The following is a 17290-nucleotide window of genomic DNA, read 5'->3' as shown; positions in this document are numbered from 1 at the left end:
TGTGAAGTTACTCTCCAGTATAATATTTATGTTTTTATTATTTTAGTACACAATGGAGGGCAACAGAACAAAAATGGTTAAAAATACTCTAAAAAATTATAGAAACCTATCAGTTATATGTCTACCTTTCACTTGACAGACATAACATTACAGAGTTGAAAATTTGTAGTATGCAGATTTAAAAGTTCAAATATAGCCAGCTCTTTGGATTATAAATATAAGCTATCATTTGTCAAAAACAGGCCAAAATGTATTTTCAACCCTAGAAAGTTTTCATGCTTGCTTTTCAAAAGCCCCTTCTGCAACATAAGTGAAAATACTTGTTGGCAGCATTTATGAAATGGCAAATATTTTGCATCCCAAACATGATTTCAAGACATAAGAATTTAGATTGCATATGATTAGAACTGCTAGCCATAAGTAGATAAGTAAGAAATGGTCATGTGTAACTTCCCTTACCATTCAGTTCTGGGTGACGTGCAGAAATGCGATAGCTGACAATTTTCTGATCCAAGCCAAAATGTAGTTTTCTTCCTCAAAATGAGATATCATTTCTGCAACAGTTTTAAATTTAATGACTTATAAGTGTGCGTCCCAGAAAAGATGGAATGAATGTGCAAAAATGGGGACTTAAGTCCAAGATCACTGCACCTTAGAGTTTTCCCTTTTCACTGAGGTATGGCAATCTCAGAGTTAATGTACATAAGTAGAAAGAGTATTTATTTATTTTGCATTTGTTTACCCGGGAAAGTCAGACTGGGCATAGATCCAATTTTCAGCAGAGGCCCGGGAAGAAAAGCTCCACAAAGATATGTACAGCAAATGTAGTAAACACAATGCACATGTTAATAAAGTACAGTACAGAGTCAAAAGTTAATAAAGTACAGTTTCAAGGCCAAGAAAGGTGCAAAAAGTAAATATGCTATAAGGAGTACAGTGTGTTACAATAAGCAATATGGTTGAAAGGACATTTTGGTCAGTCATTTGGTTACATTCATCAGTGTCTAGTACAGTAAAGACACATTGATTAAGAGTACAGAAAGGAGTTGTTGCAAGCTTTCATAGAAGGTTAAGGTATGATATGATCTAATTAAATGAAGCTACCCAGGGTCAGAACAATTAAATAACCAACAACTATATAAATGGGACCGGAGGAGTTTTTTGAAAAAAAAATATTTTGGTTTTCAGTTGTCCTAATATCTACTGGGATGGTATTCCATGTTTTTGCAGACCCCACATTTGGGGTGTAGGAAGGCTTCCTGAGAGTGTTGCCCTGTACTTTCAAAACATTTTTTTTTTTTTATAATTCCGGGATTTGCAATTACATTTAGTGATTTATTTAGTTATTGATATTTGATTACTGGGAAAGTCTGACTGGCTGGGTGCTCATTTCCAGTGGAGACCTGAGGAGAAAAACTCCAACATATTACAAAATATTTTAAGAAAATTAATTTTACAATCTTCAAAAAAATAAAAAGCATTTATAGTTTAAGTAATTATACCAAATTAGACATATTTTGAAAACATTGGTTAAAAATAGATACACATTAAATAAGAATTATTTAATAGTTAGAGAAATGTTAGCCAGTTTGTAGAGAAATTAAAGGTAAGTTAGTATAATACAAACAAGAAGTGTAATATAAAGTGAGAGAAAAAAACAGGGTTACGGCATATTTAAAAAGAGAGTAAGTAAAGAGAAATTGTTTAAAGTTAGGAAGAGAGTGAAGAAGGGAGAATAATGAGATGCAAGGTATGAAGAGGTACCTGTACATATTTAGGGATAGAGTTTAACCTGAAGTTCAGTTAGAACAGGTTAATTCTCCGTCTACTGGGCCTCCACTGAAAACTAGTTGCTTGACCCAGATGGACTATACCAGTCAACAAATGTCAAATTAATAAATAAATAAATAAACATAGACAGATTTTGGCTTGGAAGTCTTTCAGAATGGTTTTAAAGGACTGGAGGGAGCATACAGACCCGATGGATACAGGCAAGGAGTTACAGGCCTTAGTAGCATGGTATGAGTACATACCATGCACAGCAGATTTGACAGGTATGTTGACAGAGAGGACTTTTTGGTCATTGGATTGTAGTGACTGAATGGGAACATAGTTGTGTAGAATGGTACTTAGTGCTGGATAAACAGATGGATGTTGGATAATTTTATGGGTGGCAAGAAGATGAGTATATGCTAGTTGAACATGTAGTTCTAATCAATTTAGGCTTTTTAATGCTATACAGTGATGGGTTTTGAAAGGGGTATTTGCTGCAACTTTAGCCACATTATTATGGCATTGTTCAAGTTTTGATTTCTGTTGTTTTTCTTCTTTCGGCTTTTCCCGATTAGGGGTCGCCACAGCAGAACTCCGGTCCACTAATGATTGGCAGTAGATTTTTTTACTGGTACCGAGGTGCTAGCTCGACACCCAACCTTCAATGAAGGCATGCCCATTCTACGCCTAGAAGTTAGTAAGGAGGTGGCATCATAAAGCAGTGAGGGGAGGAGATAAGTAGTAACAAATGTAGTTTTAGTTGCATTGGTGAAAAAGTTTTTGGCTCTGTAAAGCATCCCTATTTTTAATTTTTTAATGCAATTTTGTAAATGCAGGTCAAATTTAAGATTATCATTCACTATTATCCTTATGATTGCATAACTCTCAAACACCCAAATTTTTGAAGAATGTCCAGATTTTTACCTCAAAATTTTGGTCTGTTCCTCAGAAAATGTGTGTTTTTTTCGGCAAATCAGTGGTATGATCTGAGGAATTAAATCACAAAATAATGACATATATTTGAGTTTCAGACTTCATATCCTTTAGAAAATGCATTTTAATGCAAACCCGGTTATTTTAGCTACTTTTTCAGTTTGTAAGTGCATCATTTAAAATCTGTTTCTGTTGGCTAACAAGTTGAGAAGTATGCTTCAATGGTTGTATTATTAAGAGAGAGGGGATTTTAAATTTTATTTTATTTTGTTTCATGAGAAAGGAATTTGAAGGAAAAAAGTAGTAGTTGTTTTTTATGGGTTGAACATGAATTGAGAGTTATACAGCCATGTTTCAGTGGCTGTTAAAGCTTCCTGAGCACTTTGCTACAGATGTGCCTGGTTGTCTGATGTGTATATTAGTGTGAAGTCATCAGCATACCATATTAGGGACACCTGTTGTGTGTGTGTGTGTGTGTGTGTGTGTGTGTGTGTGTGTGTGTGTGTGTGTGTGTGTGTGTGTAGGCTGTTGGTGAGAATGTTAAAGAGGAGGGTATCAAGGATAGAGCCTTGCAGTACACTGGAGGTGACCAGGAGGTATGGAGAGAGGCTGCCGTGCCACTTTACTGATTAATACCTATTGGATAGGTAGCTTTTGAAGCATAGAAGTTTGGGCTGCGATAGACCAATTGAGCATATGTGAAGTACAAGTTTGGTGTGACAATCTGTGTCAAAGGCTTTAGAAATGTCTAGATATAAGTGGAAGACTAGTTTGCCATTATCTCTAGCTTTATTGACTGTATCTTTAAAGTTCAGAAGTATAGTGTTAGTACTCTGGGAAGGATGGAAGCTGTGTTATATGGGGATAGGAGTTCTTTCTGTAGGAGATAGTTTAGCAGCTGTTTTTGAAAACATTTTTCAAGTATTTTTGTGAAGCAGGATATGATTGCTATAAGTCTGTAGATGGATAATGTGTAATTTTTTCCAGAAAGGGAAAGTAGGATTCATGGACTGACCTATAGTATAACATTTGAGACAGGATAGACAAAATTATTGGCTGCTATTTTAAAGCTGTCACTTGGAAGGTCGTCAGCTGAAGGAAAGCATGGTTTGAGTTGGTTTTATTAGTGGTCTTATACAGGGTGTGGGCACAGGTTTGATGTGAATGTGCATATGGTGATACATGCCTGCTGGGCAAGGTTAGGGTTAGATGTTGGGAAATCCATGGTTAGGGATGCAATACTATCATTGAAATAAGAGCTGAATTATATCGCAACTTTGGGTGGTGAGTTATTGAGAGCGAGATTAGGGTTGAATTTTTGGCCAGGATGCAAGATTGCTTTAATGGCTGACAATAATTTTTAGATTGTGTTTACTAATGTTCTGAGTGCTGCTATAGTATATTTTTTTGACTTTACTTGCTTTTTAGTACTATTATGGAGCATTCTGAAGTTTTTAAGATGTTGTGATATTTTGTATTTTTGCCACTGTTTCTATGCTTTTTCTTGCATTAGCATTCTACTCTTTTTGGATAGCAAAAGTGTATTATTTGGCTTTTAATCTCCTCCTAGTGGGAGTTGCAAGGCTATTTAGGAAAGGCGAAGATTTTTAAGATGTTTGCAGTTAATAGATGATAGGCTAGTAATGAATATTTCTGGATTAAAATTGGACAGAGTGCATGTTGTTTTATAAACATGCTGTTTAAGTGGATGCGTGAGACGTTTGGTTGAATATACTGGGAGATGGTCACTGAGAGACAGTCTGACATTATACTTGTGGTGAAGAATTTGCTGGGATCTGATAACAGGATCCAGTCTAATAAGGAATTTAATGTCTTGCTATAATGTGTGGGGCAATAAATTAATTGGGTGAAATAATATATATAAGTTCATGTTAGATGTGGGGGAGTTAGAGGTTAGGTCCAAACAACTGATACTGACATTACCTAGCATTTTTTTCTTGTGGAATTATTATGAATATCATATGTAGCATATCTGCCAATATAGCTGCATTGTCACCCAGAAGGATGTAAAGGACAGTAGTACATACTTGTTTATGTGTGTTTATTTTCTGGAAAGTAATAAGAACCTTTTTTGAACTGAATTCTGGTATTGGATCGTTGTGGGGGGAAATGTGGTAGTTGTTAGGAAATATTAAAGCAATACCAACACCTTTCCATTTTGCATTATGGTAGGATGAGAAATGGCTCAGTAGGAGATGAAGAGTAGAGGCTAAGCTGAGGAGTATCATGATTAAGTAAAGAGATCTTTATTTTATTAATGACAAGTAGAGGGGAAGTAGGAAGCAAGAAGTTGCAGGGCTGTAGGATATTCAGTGGTGGTGGAGTCTGAAGCCTGGGAAAAGGTAGGTAGAAAGGAATTATTTTCTATGAAGGAAGAGATTAGGTTGCCCTGGTATCTTCTCTTATGTTTCTGAACTGTAAAATATAGAGGGGTTTGAAAGGAGAGACTATTAGGATGTAGTTATGGTTTGAAGTAGTGAGAGTTTATTTGGGGAAAGTAGAAGGTGAAGTATAGAAAAATAGATAGGTGCTGTTGGGGAGGGGTCTAAGAATGGATATATTTAAATGCAGTATGGGAAGGAAATGGTGGCTGGGAATGATGCTAAATGTTAGTTAGAAGTTGGGAAATAGGAAAATAGAAACATAAGTGTTTGTAAGATAGTAGTAAGGTTGTTTAGGGAGGGTTAGGGAATGGGTGTCACATAGGTAATGTGTATGTGGAGAGTATAATGGTAGAGTGGGTGGGATTTTTGGGTAGGGTATCAGAGCATAACGAGACTTCCCACCTCTAGGTCAATTATTACAGAGAGCAATCAGTTTATAGCCAGTACAAAGTATTTAACAAGCAGGCACAAAGTAGAACAGGTTTTCTTTCATTTACTGAATAAATAAAATTAGGAAGCTAGGGAGACTAAGTAACTGACATATAGAGTGTAATTTAATGGTCAGGACAGTGGCTGACTTATAAGTGGTCCTTAGCATACAAGGGCTTGCTTTGGTGGGAATGTCACAGCCACTTCCCAGTACAGGTCAGGCATGTATTTTGACTAGTCGAAGTTTGTACACAGCAAGGTTCTTCATGTTAAATGCACACTGCACAATGACAAAATTCTCAATGAAAACTTTTGGGAGTTAGGCCTTCTGGCAGAGCTCCTCTAGTATCAGGGTTGGATATAGTGACCACTGGCTCTGAGGAAAGAAAAGAGAACATCTCTTTTAAGCTATAAAATTACACTGAGGCAATAAAGGTAATTCATATTCCTAGAGATAGAAGAAGGGTCACAGTGAGTCATTGCAACAGAATATGGGGTATTGTATCAGCAGAGAGATTTAAGAAAGTTTATGAATGCAAGGTCAAAATAGATTTAGCAGGAGATATACTCATAGGGGTCTACTTCAGTAGACTGATGTTTCACTTACCCGACTCCCACTTGACCAAAACAAAACCACCGACAACTTCAGAAGACCAACACCCAGAACACCAACTTTTCACAAGAGGTAAGTAGCCACTTGGCCATCCTGTTGAACTTTGCCCCTTACCCCCTATGGTAGTGCAATCTCGGAGTTGGTATATTTAGTAAGGAGGTGTAGGGGGGGTGAAGCCCCCACATCATTGGGTTTAGTTTTGTTTAGTTTTTTTTTTTTTTTTCGGGATGGCCAAGCAGTTACTTATCTCACGTGAAAAGTCGGTGTTCCAGGTGTTGGTTTTCTGAAGTTGTCGGTGATTTCATCTCGGCCAAGTGGGAGTCGGGTAAGTAGGAGTTCTGTCTACTGAACTAGACCCACTCATAGACAACCACAGTATTACAGTGTTTAGAGCTGTAATGAGTAAATTATCATAATGTAGCACTAAACTGATAAGCATAAAATACAACCATCAATTAGTTATTATAATTCTCAGAATTCATGAAATATAAAAGAAAAATGGATATTTAAGTTTTGGGATGATGCCTGAAGCCATATACATTTAGTAAGATTATGATGCAGTTAAGAAATGAATACTCATAACTTTAGCAATTTTCATAACTTTTTCAAAACATATAATAATTGTATAAAAATGTATATGTTCTTCATACTTCTTCATGAATGTGAATGCTGTAATTTTTCCACTCCAAGATAAAATGTTTAATTTGCATATTAAATGGAAGTTTTGATCATGATTTAAAAATGCAACTTTTGTACAAAAAATATAGGTTTTACTTTCAGACTGCAGAAACAACTTTTGTTCCAGGTTAATATTTTGGCTGTTTATATTTATTCATTCATTCATTCATTCTCCAATAACCTGCTCAACCCATTTCAGGGTTGTGGGTGAGTCAGAGCCTATCCTGGAACTCCTGGGCATAAGGCAGTAAATCATACCATAAACCTAATGCTAAACCACCAGAGGATGCCTTCATATGTGGTACCCCTATTCAGTTATTGCATGTGTTTAGAATGTGGAAAGAAACAGGGTACCCAGCGAAAACATGCAAATGTAGGGAGATATACAGTCTTAACAAACAAGAGATCCCAGATGAGAAAATAAATGCAAGTCACAAATTCTAACTACTATGTCAGTATGTCTCTGTTTGCATTTGTGAAAGTAAAAACAGGCCTTTGAATTTTTACAGTGAAAAAGTAAGAAACAATCCTGAAGCAGGGTATTTCATTTATTCTTTCAAACATATCCATATAACTTTTAATTTTCCAGATGTTCACCCAGACTTTACTATATATCTCTCTCTTCCATTATTGCCTCAAATTCTGAGCACTGCTACAGTAGTCACCCATGGTTATGGTTATTTTTTCCATAAATGCACTATAACATCTTTCACCATAGGGGATGAGGGTTGACATAATGGTTAAAGTGTTTACCTTGCACACACAAGGTACAGGGTTTGATTCTTCCTTTGGGGAAATTAGCTAGACTTAAAATGGTCTCCAAGTGTAGCTAGCTTAGTACTTACCTATGCACTATGAAATTAAATTTTTGCTTTCATTTCACTGAATTGTCTTCCCTGACTGTTCACTGCTTGCATTTCTGGTGCTTTTTTATAAAATGAATATAATGAGGAACAAACTCAACATACAAACATGTTGTCAGTATTTCATTTGATGGTGATGGTAGGGTAAAGAAAATCAATATCAGAACAAAATAAGAGGTATTATAATGCCATCCATAAATAAAACTATCCAGTTCTATCAAAGTATAACATTGCAAATTCATACAAGTAAAATTAATGCACTTAGTAGTTATATAAGCCACCTGTCTCATGGTACAGTCAACTAAAAATGTGCAAAACATCTCTTGCAAAATTATAACGTAAGAAGTCAGCATTTTATATTATAAACTTAGGAGAAATATATATGTTTTACCTGCATATCGAATACTTTTTCCAAACATAGAAATCCAGAAGAAGGGTACTGTGTTAATCGCTGTACCTTGTCCAAGCATATTCTGCCCAGCAATCCGACCTGATCATTAAAATGAGACATTAAAGTTACAAACTCTTGCACTATGGCATTTGTTAAATGCAGTAGTTTTAACAAAGTAAACTGTCAGGAAAGTAGGTAAACTTCTTGGTTAAAACCATCCTTATTTTCTCTCATTATCAGTAAAATCATAAATGGATATGAAAAGAAGAAACTGCTGCCTTACCAGTGACCACCCAAGGTTAAAGTTTACTGTTCATTTGTCCAGACTGTAGAAGGCTGATTTCAGTGCATATGACATCTTAGCAGAATATACATGGATGCATGTAAAACAGTGAAATTATTGTTTTACCTGTGTAACAGTCACTAACCCTGTAATCATCTATGAGTTCCATACGTTGTCAGACAGGCACCTGACACCCAGTCATATCAGTGGTGACTCAGGTTCTGCTGCAGACTTAAAACTATAGAAAGGCCAACAGGAAGGAAGGCTAAAGGGAAGAAGTGAATACTCCTTGGGATGAAGAGAAATACTGTGTAACCTATCACCAAAGAAGGGAACTTCAGGGCACTCACATGTACAGGAAGGGGAAGGAGAACTGAAAGTACCATGGCCTGGAAGGATCAGGGGGCCTGAGTATATCATGGCCTGGAAGGTTCAGGGGGCCTGAGTATATTATGACCAGTAAGGCTCAGGGGGACTGAATACACCATGGCCTGGAAGGTTCATGGGGGACTGAATACACCATGGCCTGGAAGGTTTGGTGGGGACTGAGTATATCATAATCAGGAAGGTTGAGAGCGAGTATCCTGCTGCCAGGAAAGGACAAACATGTCAAGGTATAACTAGGGTGAGGTGGAGGGTGCAGTGTCCCTGGGTGCAAGTTGTTCAGGGGTGTGATCATCAAAGGCTGATACTTATTAGAGCAGTACTGACATTTATAAAGTAATTGTAATGCCTTTGTAGTCAGAGATAAAGCACTTATTATGTATGGTCAAACTCTAAGCTATAGCAGTTTGCTAAAGTTTTAAAAGAAGAAAAACTTTTCTTTGAGTATGAGAGAACCCTTTCTTTTTGCTCTTCAACTTACCGTGGATGGGGCACCAGATATGAGAACATAGTAGGGCACAGGAATACCTAACTACAGTTCTGAGACAGGGTACACTACAGCCAATAAGTGAAGGAAAAGAATATACTATGGCCAGAAAAGCAAAGGATGACTACTCCACCTGCAGGGAAGGAAGGAATGAGGACTCCGCCTCCAGGAAAGGAAGGGATTATCCACCTGCAAAAAAAGGAAGGAATGAAGACTTCATCTCCAGGAAAGAAAGAAATTATCTACCTGCAGGAAAGGAAGGAATGAGGACTCCACCTCCAGGTAAGGAAGGGATTATCCACCTGCAGGAAAGGAAGGAAGGAATGAAGACTTCACGTCCAGGAAAGGAAGGAATTATCCACCTGGAGTAAAGGAAGGAATGAGGACTCCACCTCCAGGAAAGGAAGGGATTATCCACCTGCAGGAAAGAAAGGAATGAGGACTCCACCTCCAAGAAAGGAAGGGATTATCCACCTGCAGGAAAGGAAGGAAGGAATGAGGACTTCACCTCCAGGAAAGGAAGGGATTATCCACCTGCAGGAAAGGAAGGAATGAGGACTTCACCTCCAGGAAAGGAAGGAATGAGAACTTCACTTCCAGGAAAGGTAGGGATTATGAGTACTCAGAAAGTGCAGTGGTGCAGCAATTTGCATTGTTGCCTCACAGCAACAGGTTATCCAGTTTGATTTTTGCCTGGGGTGCCTTCTGTGCTGAGTCTGCATGTCCTCCCTGCATTCTTGTGGTTTCCTCTAGGTGCTCCAGTTTCCTCCCATGTTACAAAGACTTGCATCTGGAGCTTTTCTCCCCAGGCTTCCACTGAAATGTGGCTCACTCTAAGTCAGACTTTTCCAGTAAACAAATGTTAAATAAATAAATACTCCACCTCCCAAAAAGAAAGAAATAAGTACTCCACCCCCAGGAAAGGAAGAGATTAAGACTTCACTTCCAGGAAAGGAATGGATTATCCACTTCCAGGAAAGGAATGGATTATCCACTTCCAGGAAAGGAAGGGATGAGAACTCCACTTCCAGGAAAGGAAGAGATGAGTACTCCACCTCCAGGAAAGGAAGGATGAGTACTCCACCTCAAAGCAAGGAAGGGATGAGGACTTCACCACCAGCAAAGGAAGGAATGAGGACTCCAATTCCAGGAAAGGAAGGGATAAGTATTCCACCTCCAGAAAAGGAAGAACTGAATGCATCATGGACAGAAAATACTCCACATCCAGGAAGGGAAGGTATCTTGTGGAGAGAAATATTCTATTTTCAGGAAGGGAAGGGACACTCTATTTATCCCATGGCCAAGAAGGAAAAGATTGGGTCGTTCATGGTCAGGAATAGAAGGCCTGAGAATGCCATAAAAGAAAGTGTAGGAATTGGTCTCAATTTCAGGAACAGAAGAACTAAATATATCCATTGGCAGCTCTTCTTCCAATGGAGAATGGCACAACTGACTCTACAAATACCTGACAAGTGATTTACATCAGAAGTATACCACTATGATGCTCATCACAGGAGAGGGTTAGTATGTTACACATCATGGTCATATATGCATGCTCAAATGCTGTGCCATTTGTGGTTAGAAGGTCAAGGAAAAGAGTGATAAGTTTAAAGTTAAAAGCATTCGAAGTTCATTTCTAATGAATGTTCTCGCGTGACCTGAGTGGGAGATGTGGCAGCTACATGATGCGATAGTACTACTTTTAAAGTCTCTTTGATGTGGGTGATCCAATGCATGATACAGGCCTCAAAAAGCATTCTGCAACAAATGGCACCACAGCAGCTCAAGGGGTATGTAAATTGTGAGCAACAAGTGTGTCTGTGTGTCTGAATGAACCAGCAGCAGCACAAAATAAAAAAGAAATCAGCCTGTAAAACGTGATGAGGCTATACTAAAGTGAAAAGTTGTATTTGTGTTGGATTTTCACTATGGTCAAAAATATTATTTAAGGTGAAACAGTAAAGCCACCTTCAATTTCTTTCTTTTGCATCCCTATCAGTAGCAGAGATAGCGTGAGGCAAAGGGGACAATTGCCCCAGGCACAAAGTGTTGGGGCACATGATCAGCCAATCCCAATAGCTCTTTAATGTATATCAGCTTTTAAAAGGAAGTATTGCATTTGCAGTCAAACCTAAGCACTGTACCACTCCATGTGTGGTCTAAACTGTAGCAACTGCTTGCTATATTGTAGTTTATCTGAAACCTGAATGCTATACTGCTCCATTCAGGGTATAAATTGTAACAACTGCTTGCTACATTTGTAACAAGCAGTTTGCTACAGTTTAAAGGAAACATAATTTTTTCTTTTCCATTTTTTAACTAAAATGAGAGGAAGGAGGGGAAGGGACAAAGAGCACAAACAGGACCTGATTGGTTGGGCTACGGGAAGGAGGCATGTCTTTTATCTGGCCTCCTGATAGAAGAAGTGCATTATTTTTTATTTATTAATTCATTCATTCATTCTGTCACTTCATTTTGGAGAGCTGTGGGGGTGGGGTGCTAGTCTGTGGTACCTGCACAGGTTGAGCCATCTACACTTCTTATCCCGACAATGTTTTTTGTTTAAGATCCTAAAACAAAGGCTTCCTGGTGATCCTGTGCACATGATAATGAGGGTGAAATTATCTATAACCTCAATAATTATACAATTTGTTTCCCAAACCCTATGATTTTTGATAAATGACACTACTGCTTGTGACTTACTGGCAAATGCATTCAGCTAATATCAGTCCCATATTTCCAAAGTAGAACAAAATAAGGCTAAATCCCTTTATTGTGATAAGCTGTCTCAAAATGTTAAAAAGTATCTAAAAAGTTCAAGAGAGAGTATCTAATTCTTAATTTAGGATATGTGCTAAAAGCAGGAGGTTAATGTTTCAATTATTAATTTATTTCATGCAGTATTCTCATCCCACATAAAACACAGTTACTGTTTATGTAACTTAGTCACTTCTCATCAAGGCATGAACCATAGAGACGAGTCCGTTGAAAGGATGCTCATCATTTTTTTTTTGACACTGAGATAAACTACTCCTCACCATGCAGGTAGAATGCATATACCCTGCACTCTCAAACTATCATAAAACCAAAGCTGAACAACCTCAGGTGAAGTTAGAAAGCATTTCAGTGACCACCCATCAATGAAACCAGCTTGATGATTAATGTCTCTTGGAAAAGTTAGTTGAAGACTTGAATGAATACCATACAGTGCACAAAGGGCAGAAGAATCATTTGGCAAGTCACTATGTGCTAGGTTCACTGTTTGGACATCCACGTTTGTTTGGAATATGAATGAAGAGTGAAGCCATAAGCAAAAACAGCTACCTGAATGTCACATTGTGATAAAGGCATCAGACAATAACACTGGCTTTCCTCAAACTTTGGAACTCAGCTCTGGATTGGAACAATAATGACAACTGTCCAGGTAGTGAATGGCTTGTACTTTTAACACCGTCCCCTCATGCCAATGTCAGCACGTGGCTCATAGTGTGACACAGGGCGGAGACACTGACCAAAACCTTATTATCAGCAGTTACAATATGAGGAAGATTTGTTCAGAAGGAAGACAGAAACTTTCTTAACATTGACAAACTAGATGCAGATGGACCTGTACAGATGACCAAGGCTAGGAATTCTTAAACAATGAATACTAAGAATAAACTTTCCATTTTGAACATGTATTCCATGGAAATTTACTGGGAAAAGGGCCTTTGGATCGATGGGAATACCCAAATTAACAACATTTAAAAATAAATTACTTTTATCCCTGAGTTATGCTGACAACACACGAGAGTAGTAAGTTTGGAATTTTGTTTTAAAATTCTAGATTCCAAAATATCATACCCTATTCACTGCAGGAAGACAACTATTAGACATAACACATAAGTACTGATGCAGAAGACAATATATAAATGTAAATATATAATAAAGAACATAGTAATGCTGGAATCAAAATGATGCTTACTACTAGATAAATGTGATTTATATCCAATAACCTCACTGCAAGGGATCCTGTCTAGTTCCAGGCCAAACAATAAAATTAAACCTTATGGGTTGCATCTACATCTTTGAAACATTTTTGCACATGGTCAGATTGAATGTTATTGGCAATCTTTATTTTTAAATACTATCTACAATGTTTCATTAACCCAAGTCCAAACACATATCCTAATGGGGAATGGCATCACAACTTTTCTGACTGAAACAACTTCTTCTTGCATTCCATTTTTAGCATGAACTATGAATCTTCCACATTTGTAATACAGTAAATGCCAAATGTATGTCTGTATTATCAATGAAATCCAGAAATACAGTCCAAAAGCTGCTACTAAAAAAGAAAGTATTATCAGTTGTCACTTCATTTAGACTAGCACAGTACTATGGCCGCTATTTATAAGAACAAGATGCTGTTTTGTTTTAAGTACTGTGTATGCACGCTTGCTTGCCATAGGCTATTCAGCATTCACAACCTAAGGACTATTCAGCTTTTTAAAAACAACTAGAACAGAAAACAGCTGTACGGTGGTGTCCACTATACCTCCCAGCTGTACCAAATTACTCGTTTTTTACTGAGTTTTGGGGTCCAAATAATGGGGTGCTATGATTCCCGAGTGGCAGGCACCCCTTAATTTCTAAATTTCCCAGCGCCTGGCCACGCTTTTATTTAAAAATTTTATTTCCTTTTTTTTAGCTGATATCATCACATACGCGATGATGTCAACTGTGTGAAGCAGCTTGTCGGAATTGAGCTGAAGCTCAACATGCATGCATTTACGGCTGTGCTCGAAGGATGACAATGTGAGGCTGGAGCTCCATGCTGCTGCCTAAAGAAAGCATGCTGTTTTCACATATCTCTATGGCTATGCTGCCATTTACAGAGCCATGGCGAGAGATCTTTCTACAGAACAAGACATCTAGTGAATGTGTGTGTGGAAGGAAGAAGAACTGCCTTTCTCAGAGCCGGGGCTGGATATCTCCGTTTTCAGGTAGGAAGAACTGCCGAGGTAGCCGTTTGCCCTGCATTTACAGAGTGAGACATCTAGTGTGTGTAGATAGCCATTTGCTGCCCTGCATTTACGGAGCGAGACAGATAAAATAGCCACGTTTGCTGCCCTGCATTTACAGAGTGAGACAGATAGCCGTTTGCTGCCCTGCATTTACAGAGTGAGACAGATAGCCATTTGCTGCCCTGCATTTACTGTGTGTTTAAAAAATAGGACCAGATTATCTTCTACCATTTGGGGAAAACAAACAAACAAATTATCTTTCCAACAATTTCTGTTTTTAATATCATCAGCTTTGATTGTTATTTTTTTTTTATTGTGATCCAAGCTATTAGTTCAGTGCTTGGTGTACTTTCTGCATGAATGTTTATAATTGCATGATAGTACAGAATTTAATAAAGATTTTCCTAAAAAATGCTGAAAACTAGCAAAAAAAAAAAGACCAACTCACGGACCATATTGGACTTTGTCTGCTGTTTTTACACTCCGATATGTTCTCCCTTCACAGACTTATTTTTATTAATGTTTTTAATTGCTGAAGTTATGACTGAGTTATAGTAACTTCTCTTCAATGACAAATATTTTACAGGTTGATGGTTTTCAGCCTGATTGCATCCACAGCATCTACCAACAGAAAGCAGTATCTGTATACAATGGCTGGCTCAAACACAGCAAGCTGTCCTGTCTGAAAAGTAGAGAACTGTTGCATGATTTTCATCAATTAGACTTAGTCAAGATGTCATGAAAAATAAATTTGGTTTTATATTAAAATAGTAGCAATCAATAAAATGCTAACAACATAGCTATCACTCAAAAAGTATAGCATATTGTATCCAGCATTCCATTAGTTATCAGAAACATGACTAACAGGGATTAAATGTTAAATGGATAAGACACATTGTAAGAAGAATTCATGGAAAGTGGATTTCAGCCAAAAATGTTGGATACAATACAGTTCCTTATGTTTGAAAGTGTTTGAGCAAGGTTGTTTGAATCTTCACATTACGAGAGGCAGTATTAAGTATACTTTCAATGATTTTTAGAACGCAAGCATACTGAGAGTGGTTTTCTGAATTTTTGTGACAAATCAGGATTAAATTCATTAAATAATGACAGGCATTTAAATTTCAGACTTCATATTCTTCAGAAAATAACTGGTAACACAAAACCTTTTATTCTACAAAGACGTTTTGGGGCTGTATTCCCCCATTATTTGCTTTGTCCACATTTTTTGTGCTAAGAGGTTGAGACCTATGTTGAGAAGTGAGAACTGATGAAACTGCTATTTGACATAGTAGTATGCTGCTCTGGTTGTAGTGCACAGGAACCTGGGTTCAAGACTTGGTGGTGAAAAGCATAGTGGTAATATAACATTTTATTCTAGCAACTTTCCAAAATTATACAAACAATGTTTAAAACAGATGACTATTAGTGTTTGTGCATTGTGCTATAAAATGTAAAATTAAAATCCAAACAATCATTGTAGAAGTAAAGCAGTATGCACATTAGTGTTTATGGTAATGGGATGAAATATCCAGGCAATGGGACATTGGAATGGCTGCAGGGGGACTCTGGTGCCATATCGTAGTTGTCTATTCTTCAGTTTGTGTTTGAAAGTTAGTATCCCACAATTCCATTGGAGTGGTTGGGGTTATGTAATTATGTATGCAAACTTTATGTTAATCAGTGTACAGATTTGCACCTATTTTTCATGGGCCTTGTCCAGATTTTTGTTGTTTCCAGATTGAGATGTATGATGTCCACATAAACGAGTTGCAACTGTCTCACAAGGAATTACACTGCTGATATTAACATTTCTGTGTTGTGGTATGCTGTCAGAGTCTGGGAACTGGAATTCTTGCTCCCATATGGATACCTTGGCACTCTGAGTGTCATTCTAGTCAAACTTAATTATGTGATTTTACACTTATCACTGGAGCTTCCCTGTCTCCCAATATAGCTTGGTTGGCTCCTGGAATCAGTTGCTGAATTACTAAACAAAAGCATTATTTCTTGAAAAATCTCAAAAAACAATAATAATAAAAATAATGGTGTCCCATACATTGCCCATGTAAAAACCCATCTCAAACTCTTATTATCTTGATATTATATGTATTTATTGTAATATATATATATATATATATATATATATATATATATATATATATATATATATATATATATGTTATACTTTGACCTGAGGGTGGGAGGGTCAGTGTACTAGAATGTATTGCTAAATATCCCCTCACTATTCTCTCCTCTTTCATTTAGTCACCAACTTCCTCACAACAGGGCAGAGCCTGGTTCATTACATAAACCCTGACACTGACCACATTTTTCACTGAGGTTTTTGTCTTTACACAATAACCTGGGATCTCTACATTCATCCGAGATACTACTGAAGCTCTGCCACAAAGGCCAAGTCCCAAACGTTTCTCACTTAAAATGTTGTATTTGTACAATAGCCTAGGGTCACTACATCAGCCTAGATACTGCTGAAGCTCTGCCACAAGGACCAACTCCCAATCATTTTTCAGTTTGAATTTTGTCTTTGTACAATGTATGCAAATTTAACTTGAAGAACCTCGCTGTGTATTAACTTCTTCTGGTTAAATATGTGCCTGCCTGTACTGGAAATTAGTTTTTAACACCACCTCCTCCCCTGAAAGAGTTGTCCTAGCACTCTAAGGGCCACTTACTAAGTAAATTACACTGTATATGCCAATAACTTAGTCTTTCTAGTTAACAGGTTTCTGCATGTAAGACATGAAAGAAAACCTGTTCCAACTTGGTACCTCTCTGCTAATTGCTTTGTATTGCATACAAACTTATTTCTCTCTGTTATACTTTGACCTGACTTCCCATAATATTAACACTGTACTTCTAACATATATAGATACTATCAGTAAAGGTAGAGTTAATGGCAAACTAGTCTCCTCCTTATTTTTAGACTTGTCTAAAGCCTTCAACACAGTTTGTTACAGCAAACTTCTACTTTGAATGTCCTCATTAGGTCTTTCTCAGCCCATCCTTTTATGTTTCAGAAAC

At 37.4% G+C, this 17290-nt stretch overlaps 1 protein-coding gene across 3 annotated transcripts in view; it reads right to left on the bottom strand.

The window, feature by feature from the left end:
• The window catches only part of AIFM3 (apoptosis inducing factor mitochondria associated 3), a 667943-nt gene that overhangs the window by 124973 nt on the left and 525680 nt on the right, over nt 1-17290 (bottom strand). For all 3 annotated transcript variants that reach the window (XM_044068314.1, XM_044068316.1, XM_044068315.1), the window contains one exon: nt 8086-8184. In XM_044068314.1, the coding sequence (XP_043924249.1) occupies nt 8086-8184 (99 nt within the window). The remainder of the gene's footprint in view (nt 1-8085; nt 8185-17290) is intronic.

This window comes from Protopterus annectens, chromosome 4.part0 (genome assembly GCF_019279795.1).
Source record: "Protopterus annectens isolate FY-2018-M chromosome 4.part0, PAN1.0, whole genome shotgun sequence".
Classification (NCBI taxonomy): Eukaryota; Metazoa; Chordata; order Ceratodontiformes; family Protopteridae; genus Protopterus; species Protopterus annectens.
The sequence above is the reverse complement of the archived record's forward strand: the minus strand, read 5'-3'. Positions and strand labels throughout refer to the sequence as shown.